Below are 16097 nucleotides of genomic sequence, written 5' to 3' on the forward strand. Positions count from 1 at the left end.
CAAGCAGCTTATCCTAACGGGGCGGCCTCTCTCAGCATGTCAAGAAAGCTCGCTGAGGCCTTTCTTTCTTTTTTTAAAATACGTTTTGATTGATTTTTAGAGAGAGAGGGATAGAGAGATGGAAACATCGATGAGAGAGAAACATAATTGATTGGCTGACTCCTGCACGCCCCTACTGGGGATGAGCTGCAACCTGGGCATGTGCCCTGACCGGGAATCAAACCAGTGACCTCTTGGTTCATGGGTCAATGCTAAGCCACTGAGCCACACTGTCCAGGCTCTGAGGCCTTTCTTTTGACTAATTATAAAAATCATATTCACGGAGATTTTTTTTTCTCCATTGAGGACATCTAAAGAATGTAATGTTTACTGCTTTATTAGGGGAGATCTTTGGCACAAATACCAATCATTTGAAATTTAAAGCAATATACCCTTACATTATTTTTATTATGCCTTTTTTTTGCAATTTAATTAAATAACAGGGTGTGGGGAAGAATGTCATTAAAGATACTGGATTCATTCTGTGGCCTTATGAGATCAGGCAGAGGCCTGAATACGGCTTGCAGATCACAGAGGGCTCACCCCTGAAGCTGTGCTGTCTGTAAAAAGAAAAGTGCCCCTGTTGAAACGTGATCCATTGGTATTAAGAAATAACTCAGGTTGGCAGTATTGTGGAGAACCTTGCCCTGAGCAGGAAGCCATGCCTATTAAAACCAGAGCAGGACAGAAACAGTGCTGGTGGAGGACTAATTTAGGGCCAAGCAGTCCTCTACCCTCGTAGCTTCTGAGAACATCAGTGAGTTAAAGCACAGGTCAAACTCGTTCTGTCAACCTGTCCACACCGAATCATTCTGAAAAGATTTAGGTGTGGTGTCTTTTTACACTATATTTTAAAAGGCAGGACAGCATTCATATATCTTATACTACAAATTTCAATTCAAATTGTTCAAAAATAAGTGTTGTCAGTGTGTTGTGCCATAATTTTCCAGTGACGCAGGCTTTGAAGACGTCTCTGTAACAGGTAGAACAGACACAGCTCTACTTCAGGTCATATTGCAAAGCCCCTTCACAACTGTTCACTTTGACACACAATCTTGGTGCCTCTAGAATTTTTTTTTTTTAAAAATCCTCACCCAAGGATATTTTTCCCCCCTTGATTTTTTAGAGAGAGTGGAAGGGAGAAGGAGAGACAAAGAGAAACATCCATGTGAGAGAGACATCGATTGGTTGCTTCCCACACACACTGGGGATGAAGCCTTCAGTCCAAGGGATGATGCTCTAACCACTGAGCAACCCGGCTAGGACTCTAGAATTTTAAGTTCTCTAAAACCCACAACTGTAGGTGCCTCCAAATTAGAGCATCCCAAGCTCTCAAAAAGGAGTAGGAAGTACCATTCTTGTTCTGTCATTTTAGGTAAGAACACCCAATTGAAATTATATAAGGCAAGGCAAGAGTAAGTGTCATGTATAAAATAGTTTATTACCATAATAAATAAAATTAAACATTTTTTTTACAAATATCATTTGTGCTTGTTTAAAAATGTTGAGAAGGGAATATCATCAATGGAGGGACCCAAATGTTCCTCTTAACATTCCCAAGTTGCAGACATACAAGGGAGTTCCTGGCAGCATCCTCCACCTGCCACAAAAATAGTATCGGCTCATTTGCACTTGTGTTTCTTCATGCTCATTTGGACAGAGTGACAGATGCCAAGGAAAAAGAAAACCCAATGCAGGATTTGGCAGGACTCAATGGAAAGAGTGTTAATCTAAGGAGAAGCCCCAGGATGACAAACTGCCCATGAGTAGGTGTCCTTGCAGTGTTGGCAGGATGTCGGATGGGGACAGTCCCAACTGATGCAGAAATACAGCGTCTGAATATTAAGAGAATACATTCATCGGGGGCGTTTGAATCTTTCTCAACACAAAGGTAGTTCATATCCTGATACAAGACCCGTGAGCTTCTCATTGTACAACTAATGGATCCAGAAGTCACACAGAAAGAGACAATGGCTCTAGGAAGGGTTTGATGGTGGGCCAGGAGGGCCTCCACCGGTCCGGCACCTGCAGGTTATTCAAGTCCAGTTCTAGAGGTTCCAGAATGAGTCTGAGAAGCTCGCGTGAAGAAGTTTCATGTGAAACTAAGCTTCAGGTAAATTCACATTGAACTTCGGGGCGTGGAAATGAAAACTTCTCCACATGAACACCTTGGTTCTCAAGAAAATGGTGATTTCTCTGACGGCTGCCATCGGTGCTGAGAGGACACTGAAATCTCCTCCAGTTGGAGGGCACAAGAGCTGGTGAAGGTAATTTTTACCGAAGCGAGCGAGAAGACAGTACAATGATTTACACAGAAGAGAGGCTGTCCGGGGCCCAGTGGGCCCGCAGTGGGCCTCCTCTTTAAGCAACGCTATGTTGGGGGGAAGAAAGGGGAAGGAGTGTTGGCAGCTCCAGTAGAGTTGGAGTTCCATTCAAGGGTCTTAAGGCTAAACATCGTTATTGCACTTCGTCAAATGCACTTCAATTCGCATCTCCACCCAGGATTTCCCAGACGGTGCACAAGGGGAGGCAGGGTTCTTCCTACACCCGGCATTCCTAAGGCTTTCAGGTAGTCCCCACACAGACTTGGACAAAAGTCTGACAGTTGGCTTTGTCGACCTGAATAAAGAGGCAAGCTCAAAATTGCCAAAGAAGATGAGTTCTCAGGAATGGCCAAGGAACTGCCATTTAGGATTCGCCTGTAGTTTGCTACAGTTTGCTTGTCCCGAATAGCAATTACTCTGTTATTCCCAAATTCTTCTTTTTTTTTTTTGACAGTTTTGAGCTTGCCTGTTTATTTAGGTCACATTCCTTGGTGTTAGAAGTGGGACCCAAAAAAAACGACCTGCAAAGGACAGCGACCCTGGCAGTTCCTTCAGAATAGAGGGGGGTACCCTGATGAGCCCCTCTGTGCTCATAGCCTCTGTGAGTCTCCCTCACTTCCGGTTTGGGGAGTCTCCTCTGGGATTCTGACCTCCCTCTCCCTCCTTATTCAGAACCTATTTAACTGCTTCATTCCTTCAATTTCAGCGGCCATTCTACTCGTTTGTTTCCTTGTTAGAAGTGCACTAGGATTTTGGTATAATTACTTTGGAATTTTTGAGAGCAAAAATGAAAAATATCAATGGTCATGGGTCCAGCAAGTAAATCTTAGCAGAGTTCTCACCACCTCCTTGTGAGAGTTTTGGTCTCTGAAGCAAAAGACTCTGTGAGAGGATAAACGGGTCACAAAAAGGCCAGACTGACATCTGGTTGCCTGCCAACAGCCAGGAAAATTTCTGTGAAACGAGGGACACCTGGGCCTGAGTGGAACAACTAGAGCAAAAGTTGTTCTCTAGGAGAAAAAAAACAAAAAACAAAACGTATCCGTGAAAGGCACACTGTCCTAGTTGTCCTAGTAGTGAAACAAAACAACTCCCAACCTGAAAGCGCCCCCTTCAGACTATTAGGAATGTTTCTTTTGCTCTCAAGAATACCTCTGAGAAATGGGGGCCCAGGCATCTGAATGCCCTGAGGATGGCCCTCCTTCAGGCACCCCAGCTGGCTTTATGTTAAAAGTTTTGCTTCATGTGCATTTATTTACTAAATGGAGCAACCTTACTGAAGACTATTTAGCACGTTAGTGGTCATTATGCAGAACTCTCAATCTCCCCAAACTTTTCTCAGGACTAGATTAGAGAAGATCGCGGCAGTAGAACTAAAGGATCTGAATGGGAAAGCGACGTTAATTGGTACTTAGAGGCTTCTAAACAGATTCAGGCCTCTTTACAAATGCCATTTCTAAGTTAACTGAAGCTACTAAATGACTCAAAGGAGATTTAAAAGCCTCTGAGGCCTCTTACCTGGCAGCACCAACTGTGGCTTCCCCTAACCCTATTGCGCCACCTGCTCTGTCTGTATCTACCTTTGCCCTCTTCTAACCCCTTCCTTTAGCACAGTGGTTCTCAACCTTCTGGCCCTTTAAATACAGTTCCTCATGTTGTGACCCAACCATAAAATTATTTTCGTTGCTACTTCATAACTGTAATTTTGCTACTGTTATGAATCGTAATGTAAATATCTGATATGCAGGATGGTCTTAGGTGACCCCTGTGAAAGGGTCGTTCGACCACCAAAGGGGTCGCGACCCACAGGTTGAGAACCGCTGCTTTAGCAGAAGGCTCCTCTCCTCTAGTGCTAAAACCTTACCCACTAACCCTCTTAAAACGCTCCCTTTTCTCAGGCCTTCGGAGGGTCATGGCATGGTTTACAGGGGAAGGTTCAGTCATTGCTTGGGATGTGAAGCTCTCGGTCCTTACTGGGAACCCAGAGCAGCGTTCAGGCAAGCGCAGGTGGTTAGCACAAAGCAGCCTCCGACCCAGTGCATGTCATAAACATGAAAGAAGAGAAGGTTTGGCTCATTTAAAAAATCGCCCCCCCGCCCCGAGAAAACAATTACAGCAAAAGTCCCTAAAACCCTTAAATGGAGAACAAAAGCATATACAGACACGTGTGCTCTCGCTGTCACGTGCCGTGGGCCCTGTGACCTCAAGATGAACAGGCCTGGGCTTCCAGTCAAGCCCAGTTTGAGTCCTAAGGGGCAATCCTAGGAGCGCATTCATGAAGCTTCATTTCCCCCGAAACAAGTCTGGGCTTCAGAGCCTCAGGCATCAGCATCTTAGCCCCTCAGACCCAGATGGGGAGTCATTTCTGAATGGACACCTGTGCCCCTCAGGCGGAGATGACAGGAGGTGGAAGGGCTGGGCGGGGGCCTGGAGAGTGGGCAGGTGCGTCTGAAGCTGGCTGCTAGTGGTCAGGCCCGTGCCTCCTTTAAATGCAGCAGCCCCGAACCTTTGGGATTCCAGCAGGTGAGGAGCATGTTTAAGGAAAGGCAAGCCAGAACGTTTCTGGAAAAGCTGATAGATGGGATTCTGGATATTTTATAGCCTCTGGCCCAAGGACTCATTGGCAGCTTCTCAACTTAAAGAAGCTGAGAGCCCGTGGTTTTACCCAGGATCACAAACCATCATGACTCGGCCTCAGGAAATCTCACTTCCTCTTCTCTCTAGGCTTCCATCTGAGGTTCAATCTAATCATTTCTCAGCCTCGGGAAGCCTGGGGCCACCCCTGTAAGCCTCACGTGAGAGTGCGGGACCCCTGGGGAAGGTCCCTGGCCTTGACCTCCAGACTTGGCTGCCCAGGGCCGTCTGTGCCAACCCTGGGAGCCAGGAGAGGACAGCTCCACTCTGCCCAGATGACTGAGGGCCAAGTCCTGGGTCACGCCACGGCCACTGACTATCTCTGCTGGGGCAGGTCCTGACCTGTCGGGTCCCCTCAGTCCCAGGGAAACCAGCGCTGGGGTCCAGGTTCTCTGTAGCAAGGCACTGCGGGCACAGGCGCTAAGAGGGCTGCCGCAGCGTAGCAGGCTCAGAGGCCAGGGCCCTGGCACGCCATGCTGTCACTCACAGGCCAGACCACCTGCATGCCGGCCTCACTCTCCCAGAGCTGAGTTCTTAGAACTCAACTTCCAACCTTGCTTGTCAGTTTTTAAGGGTCCTGGTTCCTCTCTGCAGGGCCGACACCTGGGCGAGCCCCACTTTGCTTGGGAGGGAACTCTTCTCTTGCCTTTCCAGACACCGATGACAGCAGCCCAAGCACAGGAATGACCTGCCCCAGGTCGTAGGAAGCAGTGGAGAGTCCCCGAGGATGGTGGCACAGGGACTTGGATGTCCCACAGGCGGCCCCACGATCATCATTCTGAGCTCAGACCTTCCCTACGGACCATGGCTCCACGGCCACCTCTCTCTACCACCTCACAGACTTCTGGAAAACCCACTGCCCCGTTCTCTTTTCCCAGCTCCGGAAGCGAGGACCATCATGGCCCTGCAATCTTTTTGAAGTCCTACTGACTCTAGTAGGAGGTAAAGAGAGTAGCTTTAAAATAAGGCCAAGCCTGGCTCCTACGTGTCCTAGAACGACCCCATGCAGCGGAAAAAATCCAGACTTCTGAAGGGCAATCCCAATGAGAATGATAATAGAAACAGAGCACTTGCTACAATCATTTTTCTGAGGTTATGTGTGTCTGCTTGGCTAATGAAGCAACTCTGGGCTCATCACCCTTCCTGCCGATGTCCCATACCCTGAGGAATGCCACAGGAGCACGCGGGGAGAGGTGGAGAAGGACAAGAAGCAAAGGGGCCTGGTGATGAGGCCAGTGGCATGAAGCAAGGCCAAAATTCATCTGGGGCCCCCAGAGCCCTCCCCTCGGAACATCCTTAGGAGCCAGCTGCGGAGAATCCCTGGATCCCAAGGGCCCCTCTCCAGCTCTGACGCTTGGTCCACCTCTTTGGAGAAAGGAGCCAGGGGAGTCCCGGCTCTGTGTCTGTGGGATGCACCCACAGCACCTCAGCTGCTTTTTGGCCTTAACCATTAGAGACAGGAAGTTGAAAGGCGCTCCCCCACCTGTCCCTCCAACTCCCCTGGTCCCGAGCTCGTTACAAACGACGACTGTAGGAAAATAGACGGTGACGCCAGACACAGGCTGTACAAGGACAGGGAATGCTGGGAAGTCCTGTGCCCACCACAGTCTTTGGGGACTGGGAGAAGGAGCCAGACCCGTTGCTCCCCCACCAGTGTCCAAATGGCGGCTGCTCTTTTCTGGTAGTTTTCATCTTTTACTACTATCACGGCAGTAAAAAATTAAAAATGAAGGGAAACACCCTTTAGACCGCATGCCCCCTCTTCCGAAATTGTGCAAAGACAGTTCCGATGCACACTCTCCTCCCCACGCCTTTGGCGGAAGGAGAGCGTGTGCCTAAGCAACTGGTCCCACTTTGGTTTTCTGTCAGGAAGAGCCTGCTCTGAGAGTTGCTGCTCATGTAGGTGTGTGTGGTGGGGGTGTTGCCTAGGGCGGGGGGGTCGGTTTTTGTCTCTAACTGTTCATGAACAGACCTCTCAGCTGGCGCCGAAAATGTCTCTCCCCGATTCTGGGGAGTGGGGCCCGGATATTTCAAACAGCTCCGGGGGGGACTGGGAGGACCTTCTGGACGCTAATATCCTGAGGATCTCGGCCAGCTGTGTCTCGATGTGGGTCATCTTGGTGTGCAGGGCCTTGATGTCCTCCTTCAGCTCCAGCTTGGCCTCCAGGATGCTGGCCTGCAGCGTCTGCTCGGGGATGGGGTAGAAGGAGTGCTTGACCTCGGCCAAGATGGGGCTCCGGTCCTGGGGGCTCCTGGCCTCGCCCACGTTGTCCAGGCGCAGGTCGCTCTTGGTGATGCCGCTGTCGCATGAGTCCGTCTTCTTCAGTGTGGCCTCCCCGGCCGCCTTGGTCCTCTCGGGGAGCGTCTCCATGGACTCGGCCTTGGATACCTTGTTCCAGTCCTCGCCCTTCCCGCAGGCATCTCGGAAGCGGGCCCAGCCCTTGCGCTTGGCACAGTCGCCGGCCTTGGCGCCCAGGCACTCGGACCCGGGCGCATGCAGCTTGGCGAGGTCCGGCGCCCCCGCCCCCGGGGGGCAGGTCTGGAGGGACACAGGCGTGGCGGGGCTCTCGCGCACCGTGACCACGCTGGCCTTCACCAGGCTGTGGTTGGCGGAGGCGTGCTCCACCAGGACGCTGCCCTTCTCCACGTCCAGGTCATCCAGGTCCCGGCCCCCCCTCTCGGCCGCCAGCCTGGCCTCTTTCTGCTGCCGGAACCTCTGGAAGAGTCTCCGGACAGGATGGTCCGGGGGCAGGATCAGGGGGGCCTCATTCTTCCTTTTCATGCGCTCTTCCTCTTCCCGCTTCACGTCGCTGATCTTCCGGAACACGATCTGGGGGGAGACAGAATGACACGCGTGTTAATGGGCCACGCGGTCCCTCTGCGGGTCACAGCTCTGGCTTTCAGCCCGCCCCCACGGGCAAGGCTCCCAGCCCCTCACATCTCTGCCAAAGCCTTCTGGGCTTTGCTTGGTGACTGCCTTCACTTGCCTTTTCCTAAACTCTTCTTGGCTTCCCAACAGCAAGAAATGGGCTCTTACTGTGTCCTCTTCAAGAGGGGTTCTGTTCTTTGTAAGCCGCAGTTCCCAAACAAGATACCAGCTGTTTACATCTTTATCCTATCACCTCTGAAAGCTCCCTAAGGGCCTAGCACAGTACTTTGCATATAACCTCGTATTTTATATATATATGCTCTAACCTAAGAGAATAGGGATTGTCTCTTTTGTTCTCTGTTTCCAGAACTTGGAAAACGCCTGGTAACTAGGAGGCTCTTTGTAAATATTTGTGGAATGAATGAATGAATGAATAACAGATAAATATGAGCTAATGAATCAATGGGAGAATGTCTTCTGCCTGGAAAGATGAAATCACAGAGCTCATTAATGTTGTAAAAGGAAGGGATTGGTTCAAACACACAGTCTTCTTACCCACTCTCAACATCAAAGGGCAGGGGCAGCCTTGAGATAAAATGAGATGTTTTAAGGCTAAAGAAAAGGAAGCACTTCTTCAAATATTGAGGCGTCAACACAAAACTTATCCCAGGAGGTTGTACAGAGGAGCATCCCGCAGGTTAACAAAGGCTTAGTATGCGTCCGCGGTGGACACGTAGCTCCTCCTTGAGTTGGATGTGCTCCTCAGCCAAACGCCCCGCAGGTCATTCACCTGTGGCCGTGTCATCAGAGCGGGCAGCTCAGCACTCACCGGCTACAGTCTCCTCGGATCTATGCTGACTCTCTGAAGCTCTTGGCTTTTCCCAGAGTGCCATGCTGGTGCTGCCCTCGCTCATCCTGGGTGCCCCGGGCAGCCCCACCTGAACGTCACTGGCTCACCCGACGCGCAGGTGAACCGGGAAAGAGCTGCCTGCAATCCCAGAAGGCCTTTGCGCCCCCTTTGGAAGTCAGAATAAGACCAGCGGCCCTGCGGACACAGCTGCTGTGGCCTGACGGCCTTGCTTACCCGGGGTCTCGGCCTCTGCTTGCTAACTTCCACCGCTGTTTTGGAGAAGTTGGTCACGGACTCTTTTCTCAGAGGCAGCCATGACCAGACATTTGGCCAAGTACTTTAGATCCAAGTGGGCAGGAGTGGCCGCGTGACTCACCACCACGAGTCTGTGCTGCCACAGCAGCTCCTCTGCTCTGAAATGCTCCAGAGCTCCCACAGCAGCAGCGTGCGCTAGGAATGATGGGCAAGACCCCACGCCCAGGATGCCCTCTGCTCCGAACAGGCTCTAGCTGGAGGCCTGGGAAAGTCTGTCTTGCTTTTCTAAATGTTCGGTGAAATTTTAACAGGTGCCGTGAAGGTGGAAAGTTTCAAAATGAAATGAATTTGAGCCACATGACAGTGTTAAATTTGCTGCTTTACTGGAGGACTTCTCAGAGCCTTAACTTGCTAGTGAGCCTTACGAATGTCAAAGACGACAATATCCCAGGCAGCATTTCTGAAATTCTTTCCTCAAAACCCTCTCTTTGGAAAGGGTAGTGTCCCCCAGAACCCCCTCTGCCCAACACTGAAATTACATCAGTGTGGGGGGGATGAGGCGCCCTCTGTATTTGTGCAGAGCCCTAAAGGATGGGAAGGCCGTTTCCATGTTTCAGCTAAATGGTGCCTATCTCGACCCCCTACTGCAGAGCCCCTGGAGTTTGGGGTGTGGAGTCTCCATTGCAGATTCACTGCCCCCTGGTGGATGGAAATGGATCAATTCAAACGGTAAGACATGACTGATAAAGCTGTGGGATCAACTCGCCTGCCCATCAGTGGCTCTATATGCTCTGTCTGTACTGAGCAATTTCAGGTCCTGAAATAACGCCCATCAATATCATCTTCCACCCCATTCCTTCAACAGGACTCCTACGAAACCTTCAGGATTCAGCTTAGGAGTCATCTACTCCAGCAAGCTTCCCTGCCTCTCCCTGACCCCCGGTCAGAAGACCTTCCTGGTGGTACCAGGCTTGGGGCAGCCACATGCTCCTCCGTCGCAGATTCTTGTTAAGAGGCAGCATTTTGCCCATTTGTCTTTTCCTTAGGCAGTAGCTCCCTGAAGGTGGGCACAGTGCTTTAGTCTCCATTGTATTTTTGTGTGGGTGTGTGTTTTTCACCTTCAGTATCAGGCCTGGCACATACAGCGCTCCATCAGTGGTCAATGAATCAATGAATGCATGAGTGAATAAATTATGGCCAACCCCCTGTTTGTGAGGCCCATGCTAGGGTGAAAGAGGTGATGTGTATGCCCCCAGCATGCACACGCACACACACATGTCTATTTCTGATGTTTGTGGTCTAGCAGAGAGAGAGAAAAAGAGATTACAGGTCGCTTTCTCAGTGCACGACCCAGAAGCTCCTTAAGAGTAAGGAATAAATAAAATCCTAAGGGACTTCCATTTTCACTCAGCTTTAAGTCAGACTGACCTAATACTGATTTCATCATCCCTGCCCGACCAATTTTTATTTTTTTCAATCTCTTACATGAGCTCAGCGAGCTGATATTTAGAAGTAGCCTTGAGATGAAGGTTTTTAAGAGGTGCCACGAAGGTGAAAAGTTTCGAAATGAAATTAATTTGAGCCACACGAAGGCTGGGCCCTGAGCAAGCGCCCTCACACCCGCCCTCACCAGCTGGACGGCCTCGTCCCCAAACTCCCATCAGAGCAGCGCCAGGTTTTCCTGTTTCATGTATTGGGCTTCGGTGTAAGATTTCATTCTGGGAAAGGATTCCTTGGTCCAAGAAAACCACTGGATGAGATCACCTCTGAAGTCCCTTTGGGAACAAACAATTTGTGATTCTAATAGCACAGTCCTTTTTATTGTGCTTTACAGCTTATTCCACATACTCAAGTGCATTCTCTCATTCAAGCCAAAATTCCAGGGAGGGGTGCAGGGGTCTCCCCCACAGTTTGACAGTTGAGGAGACTAGGGCTTAGCTGGTAGAGTGACCTGCTGAAGGTCACACCGCTAGGTAGAAACAGAACTCCAGGGTGTGGATCAGGGCTCTTGCCTTGAATCACCTTTGTTCACACTGGCCATCTGTAGACAGGGGCCACCGCAACAGGGAGGTGCAGGGTCTGTCTGGAGCAGTTGTTACCAGGGGCCCTCTAATCACCCCTGGGAAGGCCCAGCCTTGGGGACAGGCTGACACGGATCATGGCACCAGTGATGGGCGAAGTCCGACCTTCCTGGCCAGCCAGTGTCCTGCCAGCCCACAGCAGAGCCTGACGTGTTGGGCGTGTGAGGCCCACACAGAATGCTAAACAGCTCCGGACTTACTGGACTATGGGATGGGGAGACAGAGGATGCCTCAGGGCAGGGACAGCAGCTGTGCCTCCCTCATCCATCTCCGCATCCGCCTGAGAGCTCACCAAGCAAGGGCCTTGAGCCTGAGAGGCCTTTGATGAGCGGTGGTTAAGCTGAAATGAATCGACACCCCACTCCCCAAGCTGCAGGGCCTTCTGAGAAGCTATTTTCAGGTTTATTTGAAAAAGCGTTCTCTCTCTTCTAGATTGTATCCAAAGAGGGCCTGGCCCCTCTCGAGCCCACCAAAATGAGGCCAAGGGGAGCAGGAGTCCCTCGGGGCCACTGAGCAGGAGGGTCCCGGCAGCACACGGAGGGAAAGACAGCTGTGGGAGGGGGTGGACCGCCCAGAGTCCTGACGGCGCAGCAAATGGGAGGCTGGTGCTTAAAAGAGTAAAGCTGTATCTAACATGTGCAATGTCAATTCTCAGTGACATTATAAGCAAATGAGCAGAGGCTAAGGCATGAATCATAGGAAACCGTAGGTAAACTAAAAGGGATTTAGCTTGGTTTTTATTAGAGTCAGACACACATCCCCAAACTGAAACCACAGAGAGCCGGAGGAAGAACACAGGCTCGGAGTGGCCCCAGCTCCGCCACTGTGTGACCTTGGGCCAGTCACGTTCCTCCTGGCTGGACCAGATGAACAGGTCTCAAATGTGGCTGTGCTTCAGAACCACCTGGAGAGGCTGCTATCTACAGAGCGAGATGTACCCTGGCAAGGTCAGCCATTGGCGTTGGTAACAAGCCCCCAGGTGAGTCTGATGCAGGCGGCCTGACCTGACCCGTGGACCACGGTCTCAGAACCCTGGGTTGATGGCTGGTGTGATCATGACCCTCTGCTGTCTGCGTGCTCCCCTGTGAGTGGCCACACACTACCCGCCGCCTCCTCACCTCCATGCCTGGCTCAGCCCTCCTGTGTGCTGTCCGGGATTGAGTCGCGGGGGGCGGGGGGCGGGGGGCAGGGGAGAGGGTTTTGGGAATGCCAGCGGGATGACTCCAATGAGTCCCTGGTCCCTAAAGGGTGTCTGAAAGGGGACTGGCAAACTCTCAGCTTAAGTCCAAGGTTCTAGGGGCCCAGGGTGGGCAGGAGCTGGTGGAGTTGGCATGGAGTGACAGGCAGCATGAGCACAAGCTCTGGAAATCAGACAGACTTGTTCCCCAAGCCTCCGTGTCTCGTCTATAAAAGCAGATATCGCTCCTGACTTCATAAGGCTACCGGAGGATTAAGCTGGATAACATCGGCAAGCCTTTAAGAAGAGTGCCTGACATTTAACAGTCGCTGAGTAAATGTAGTATGTATCATTCTTCAAGGGGTGACTTTTGAGATGATTCTAGAAGGATGAGCTGGAATTAGGTAGACAAGGGAACAGCACATGGAATGACACCACGGCAGACATGCCACCTGCCACAGAAAAGTGTCTTCGTGGTGGCGGTCCCGGTGGGGTGGAGGCAATGATGGGCCAGGCACCGCTGTTAAACGGGTGGTGTGTGCTGCCTCACGCCCTCCTGACAGCAGCCCCCCAGGTGGACACAATCACTGTCCTCCTTTTTCAGATGAAGGAACTGAGGGGCTAAGACTCTACCCCTGACCACCAGAGGCCCCACCCATGCCCGTGCGCTATGCCATTCTGCTGGGGAAAATGCCTTGGTTTCAGGAAAAGGACAGTTTCTCTCAGCATATGTTGATAACCTCTAGCTCTGCCCTGCCACCCCTCTCTGCTCGTTTCTCTCACTCCCTGTCCATCAGCAACTTCTCTAAAGAATTCAGGCACAGAACATTGAAGCAGAGAGAAGACCTGCTTCCCAGGGGAGGAGAGAGGCCAAGAAGCAGAGACCCCAGAGCATTTAAGGAGGGACCGATTCACTAGATACATCAGGACTTTGATTCCTCAGGACGGGGCATGACTTCAGACGAGATCCAGCCTTGATGGCCCAGGCAAGCAGGTGAGCCGCCGGCCCCTGGCATCTCAGTAAGGCCATACTTGTCACTCTCCTCCCCGCTTTGTGCTCCCTCTGTGTAGCAGATCGAATCGTGGACACCAAAAGCTATGTCCAGCTGGAACCTCAATCGTGACCTTATTTGGAATAAGGGTCTCTGCAGATTAATACGGTAAGGATCTTGAGATATTATTCTGCGTTAGGGTGAGCCCTGCATCCAGTGAGAGTCCTTATAAGGGACAGAAAAGGGTCGCTGTCACCCACAAGCCCACAAAGAGCTACCCTTCTTTCACAGTGAGGGACTCAGGCTCAGAGAGGTGCAGGGCTTTCCTGGCAGCTCATCCAACTAGTCTACAGAGCAGAGATCAGGGCCCACGTCAGCTGACACCCAAGCTCTGCCATCAGGGCTGGGGTCCCAAAGATCCAAGGGGGGGGGGTGGGCCTTGGGAAGTGCCCTGGCCAGGTCTCCAGGGCCCTAGGGAAAGCCAAGCCCCTGGGGCTGGGAGAACTCTCCTGGTAGACTGAACACGGACAGGACTCCCACGGGCAGGGGGCTTTGAGCGTGGCCTGGGCTGTGCAGTGAACACCTCTGAGGATGAATGAGATCATGAGAAACTACAGCCAATGCTCATCACCCAGACCCAGGACTGCCTCCTGTCCTGGGACTGGGGCTGAGAAGTCATTTCCATCCTCATGACTGTTCACCCCCCTCAGTGGCAGCCCCCTAAGTTGCTTTTGCCAAATGCAAACGTAGGATGTGCTTATTTCAATCCCAGATGACGCCTCATTCCTAGAGAGCAAGCACCGTAACTTGTCTCCCACTGAACGTTCACGCCAAAGCCCGTGCTGCTGCCACCCCCTGCCACAGGGAGGGGCGTGCCCTCCTTCTGGCCTGTGGCCTGCGCTGGGCTCGGGCACCAGCTCCTCTGAAAAGGGGCCTGGCCGTGCAATCTGCCAAAGGCCCTCTTTTCCAAGGCCCTCCGTCTTGCTCCCACCAGGCACACCCCCATCCGAGGCAAGCCTGTTTCCGGTAGAGTAACCCACATCAATGCATCTGGGAAAGTGACATTTTAATTTTCAGGAAGCAGCTGATGCAGAATTAGGGGACTGGTGGTGCATATCAAGTGGCCGCATCCCTTCCACCACCTCTGTTCTGTGTTTTTTCACACGCTATCCCTGCAAGCCCATGGCACAGGGACAGACCGATGCACGGATGGCAGAAGTTGGTCCTGAATCCTGTACAGAATTCAGAGGCCCCTTGACTGGGCTGCATTATCTAGCCTGCACTTTTTTCAACGTTTCTCTCTCACAACGAGAAACAACCTCTGGGCTTCTGATTTGACCCAGAAGCTGAACATCTGGACAATGTGTCCTTCCCAACCCACGCCGATACTCAGCCTGCTGACTCCAAGCGGGGTGCTGCAGTGTTCTTGGCCAGCACGGGGGAGCCAGGCAGGGGCAGCAGAAGCACTGTACACGGGTCCCCCCGTCTGTTCTCAGCACCCCAGGCTGGTGTCTTTCACAGCTTAACCTGTGGGAAATCCCCAGGGAGCCTACTAACTCTACAGGGCCATAGAAAGACCACCGGAGATATCGCCTGTAAAGTGCCTGACACCCATAGCACACCCTCAGTAAGTGCTGCGCGTTAATACGACGAACCTAGATTTGACCTTGTCATGTTTTCCCCACTGGTGCTTCCATCAGAGAGAGGATGAAATGCTGCCTTCCTAGCTCTCCTGCGAGATCTCTGAGAAAGAAGCCACGCCTATTTCTGTATCCCTGGCAGTGCCAGGCCCAGCGCAGGGCACATAGCATGTGCTCACAACACCTGGTTTTGAAGTACAAAGGTTCTTGGACTAAACCTGTGACCCCAGGCTTGTGTTCGTAGTTTCTCCTTTTGCTCTGGAGGCCCAGCCCCAGAGCAAGAGGGCACAGACCAGCTGCTAAATGAACAGGAAGAATCCAGGTGCCCTGCATGGGGTCGGTGTTCAGAAATGGTGCCCCGGGACTGAAGGGCAGAGTGTACCCTCTCGGCAGCCAGCCCTGGGAGGGGGAGAACCCTCACTCAGGGATTGCCCATCACACGCTGCTGTCAGCACCAGGAAGCAGCACCCAAGCAGGGAGAGGGCCCCCGGGCCAGAGCTGACACCACAGTGCCATCTCCTGGGTCAAGGGTGGGAAGCGTCTGGTGCCACCCGAGACCCTGTCTCAAGGGCAGGGGCCCTTCCCTCGCCTGCTGTGCCGTCTAAAGGAAGGGAGGGCCGAGGCGCCGCACAAAGCCTGGGGTCTGGGTAGGAGGACTCTGACTTCCTGCCGTTTCAGAGTTTAGGTTATCACCCTCATTTCTAGTAACAATCTCCCGGCCTCAAAGATTAGAGACCCCGGACGCCGGCACAGCCTCTCCACAGACTCACTCCCTTTCTCCTCCTGTTTCGCAGTGGCCAGCGGTTCCTCTGATCACAAAGGCAGAGGAGCCCGGAGAGGGACCTCAAGAGGCACTTGGTCCAGTCCTGTGTCTTCTCACCCACCCAATGCAACCGGCCATTACCTCTGGCATCACAACATGACTGACCACTGGCATCCGTGCCCTGCGTGTGCTTGCAGCAAGCTGGCACACACTGTCGCCTTTGGGACCGCAGTGGCCCTGCAGCACACGTGGGGCTCGTGTTCTTATGTTGTACAGATGGAGAGAGCTTGGGAGAGCAAGGCCCTGGCTCTCCCAGCCCTCACTGCTACTCTCTCTATTGAAGGTCCGTTCTGTATCAATTGTCTAATCGTCAGTTTTATATTGGTCAGTGGTCAATTTTATGAAGCAGACAACACACACAGTTTTGTCTGCTTCCACTTAAATCCAACTCCACTCGCTCTTAACAGACATGG

At 52.1% G+C, this 16097-nt stretch overlaps 1 protein-coding gene across 1 annotated transcript in view; it reads right to left on the reverse strand.

Moving 5' to 3' along the window:
- Nucleotides 1–4069: 4069 nt before the first annotated feature.
- Nucleotides 4070–16097, reverse strand: part of KCNH1 (potassium voltage-gated channel subfamily H member 1) — a 255884-nt gene continuing 243856 nt past the window's right edge. The window contains exon 11 of the mRNA XM_036343690.1: nt 4070–7827. Coding sequence (XP_036199583.1) covers nt 6973–7827 — 855 coding nt within the window. The 3' untranslated portion in view covers nt 4070–6972. The remainder of the gene's footprint in view (nt 7828–16097) is intronic.

The sequence above is a fragment of the Myotis myotis genome, unplaced genomic scaffold, assembly GCF_014108235.1.
Source record: "Myotis myotis isolate mMyoMyo1 unplaced genomic scaffold, mMyoMyo1.p scaffold_m19_p_18, whole genome shotgun sequence".
Taxonomy (NCBI): Eukaryota; Metazoa; Chordata; class Mammalia; order Chiroptera; family Vespertilionidae; genus Myotis; species Myotis myotis.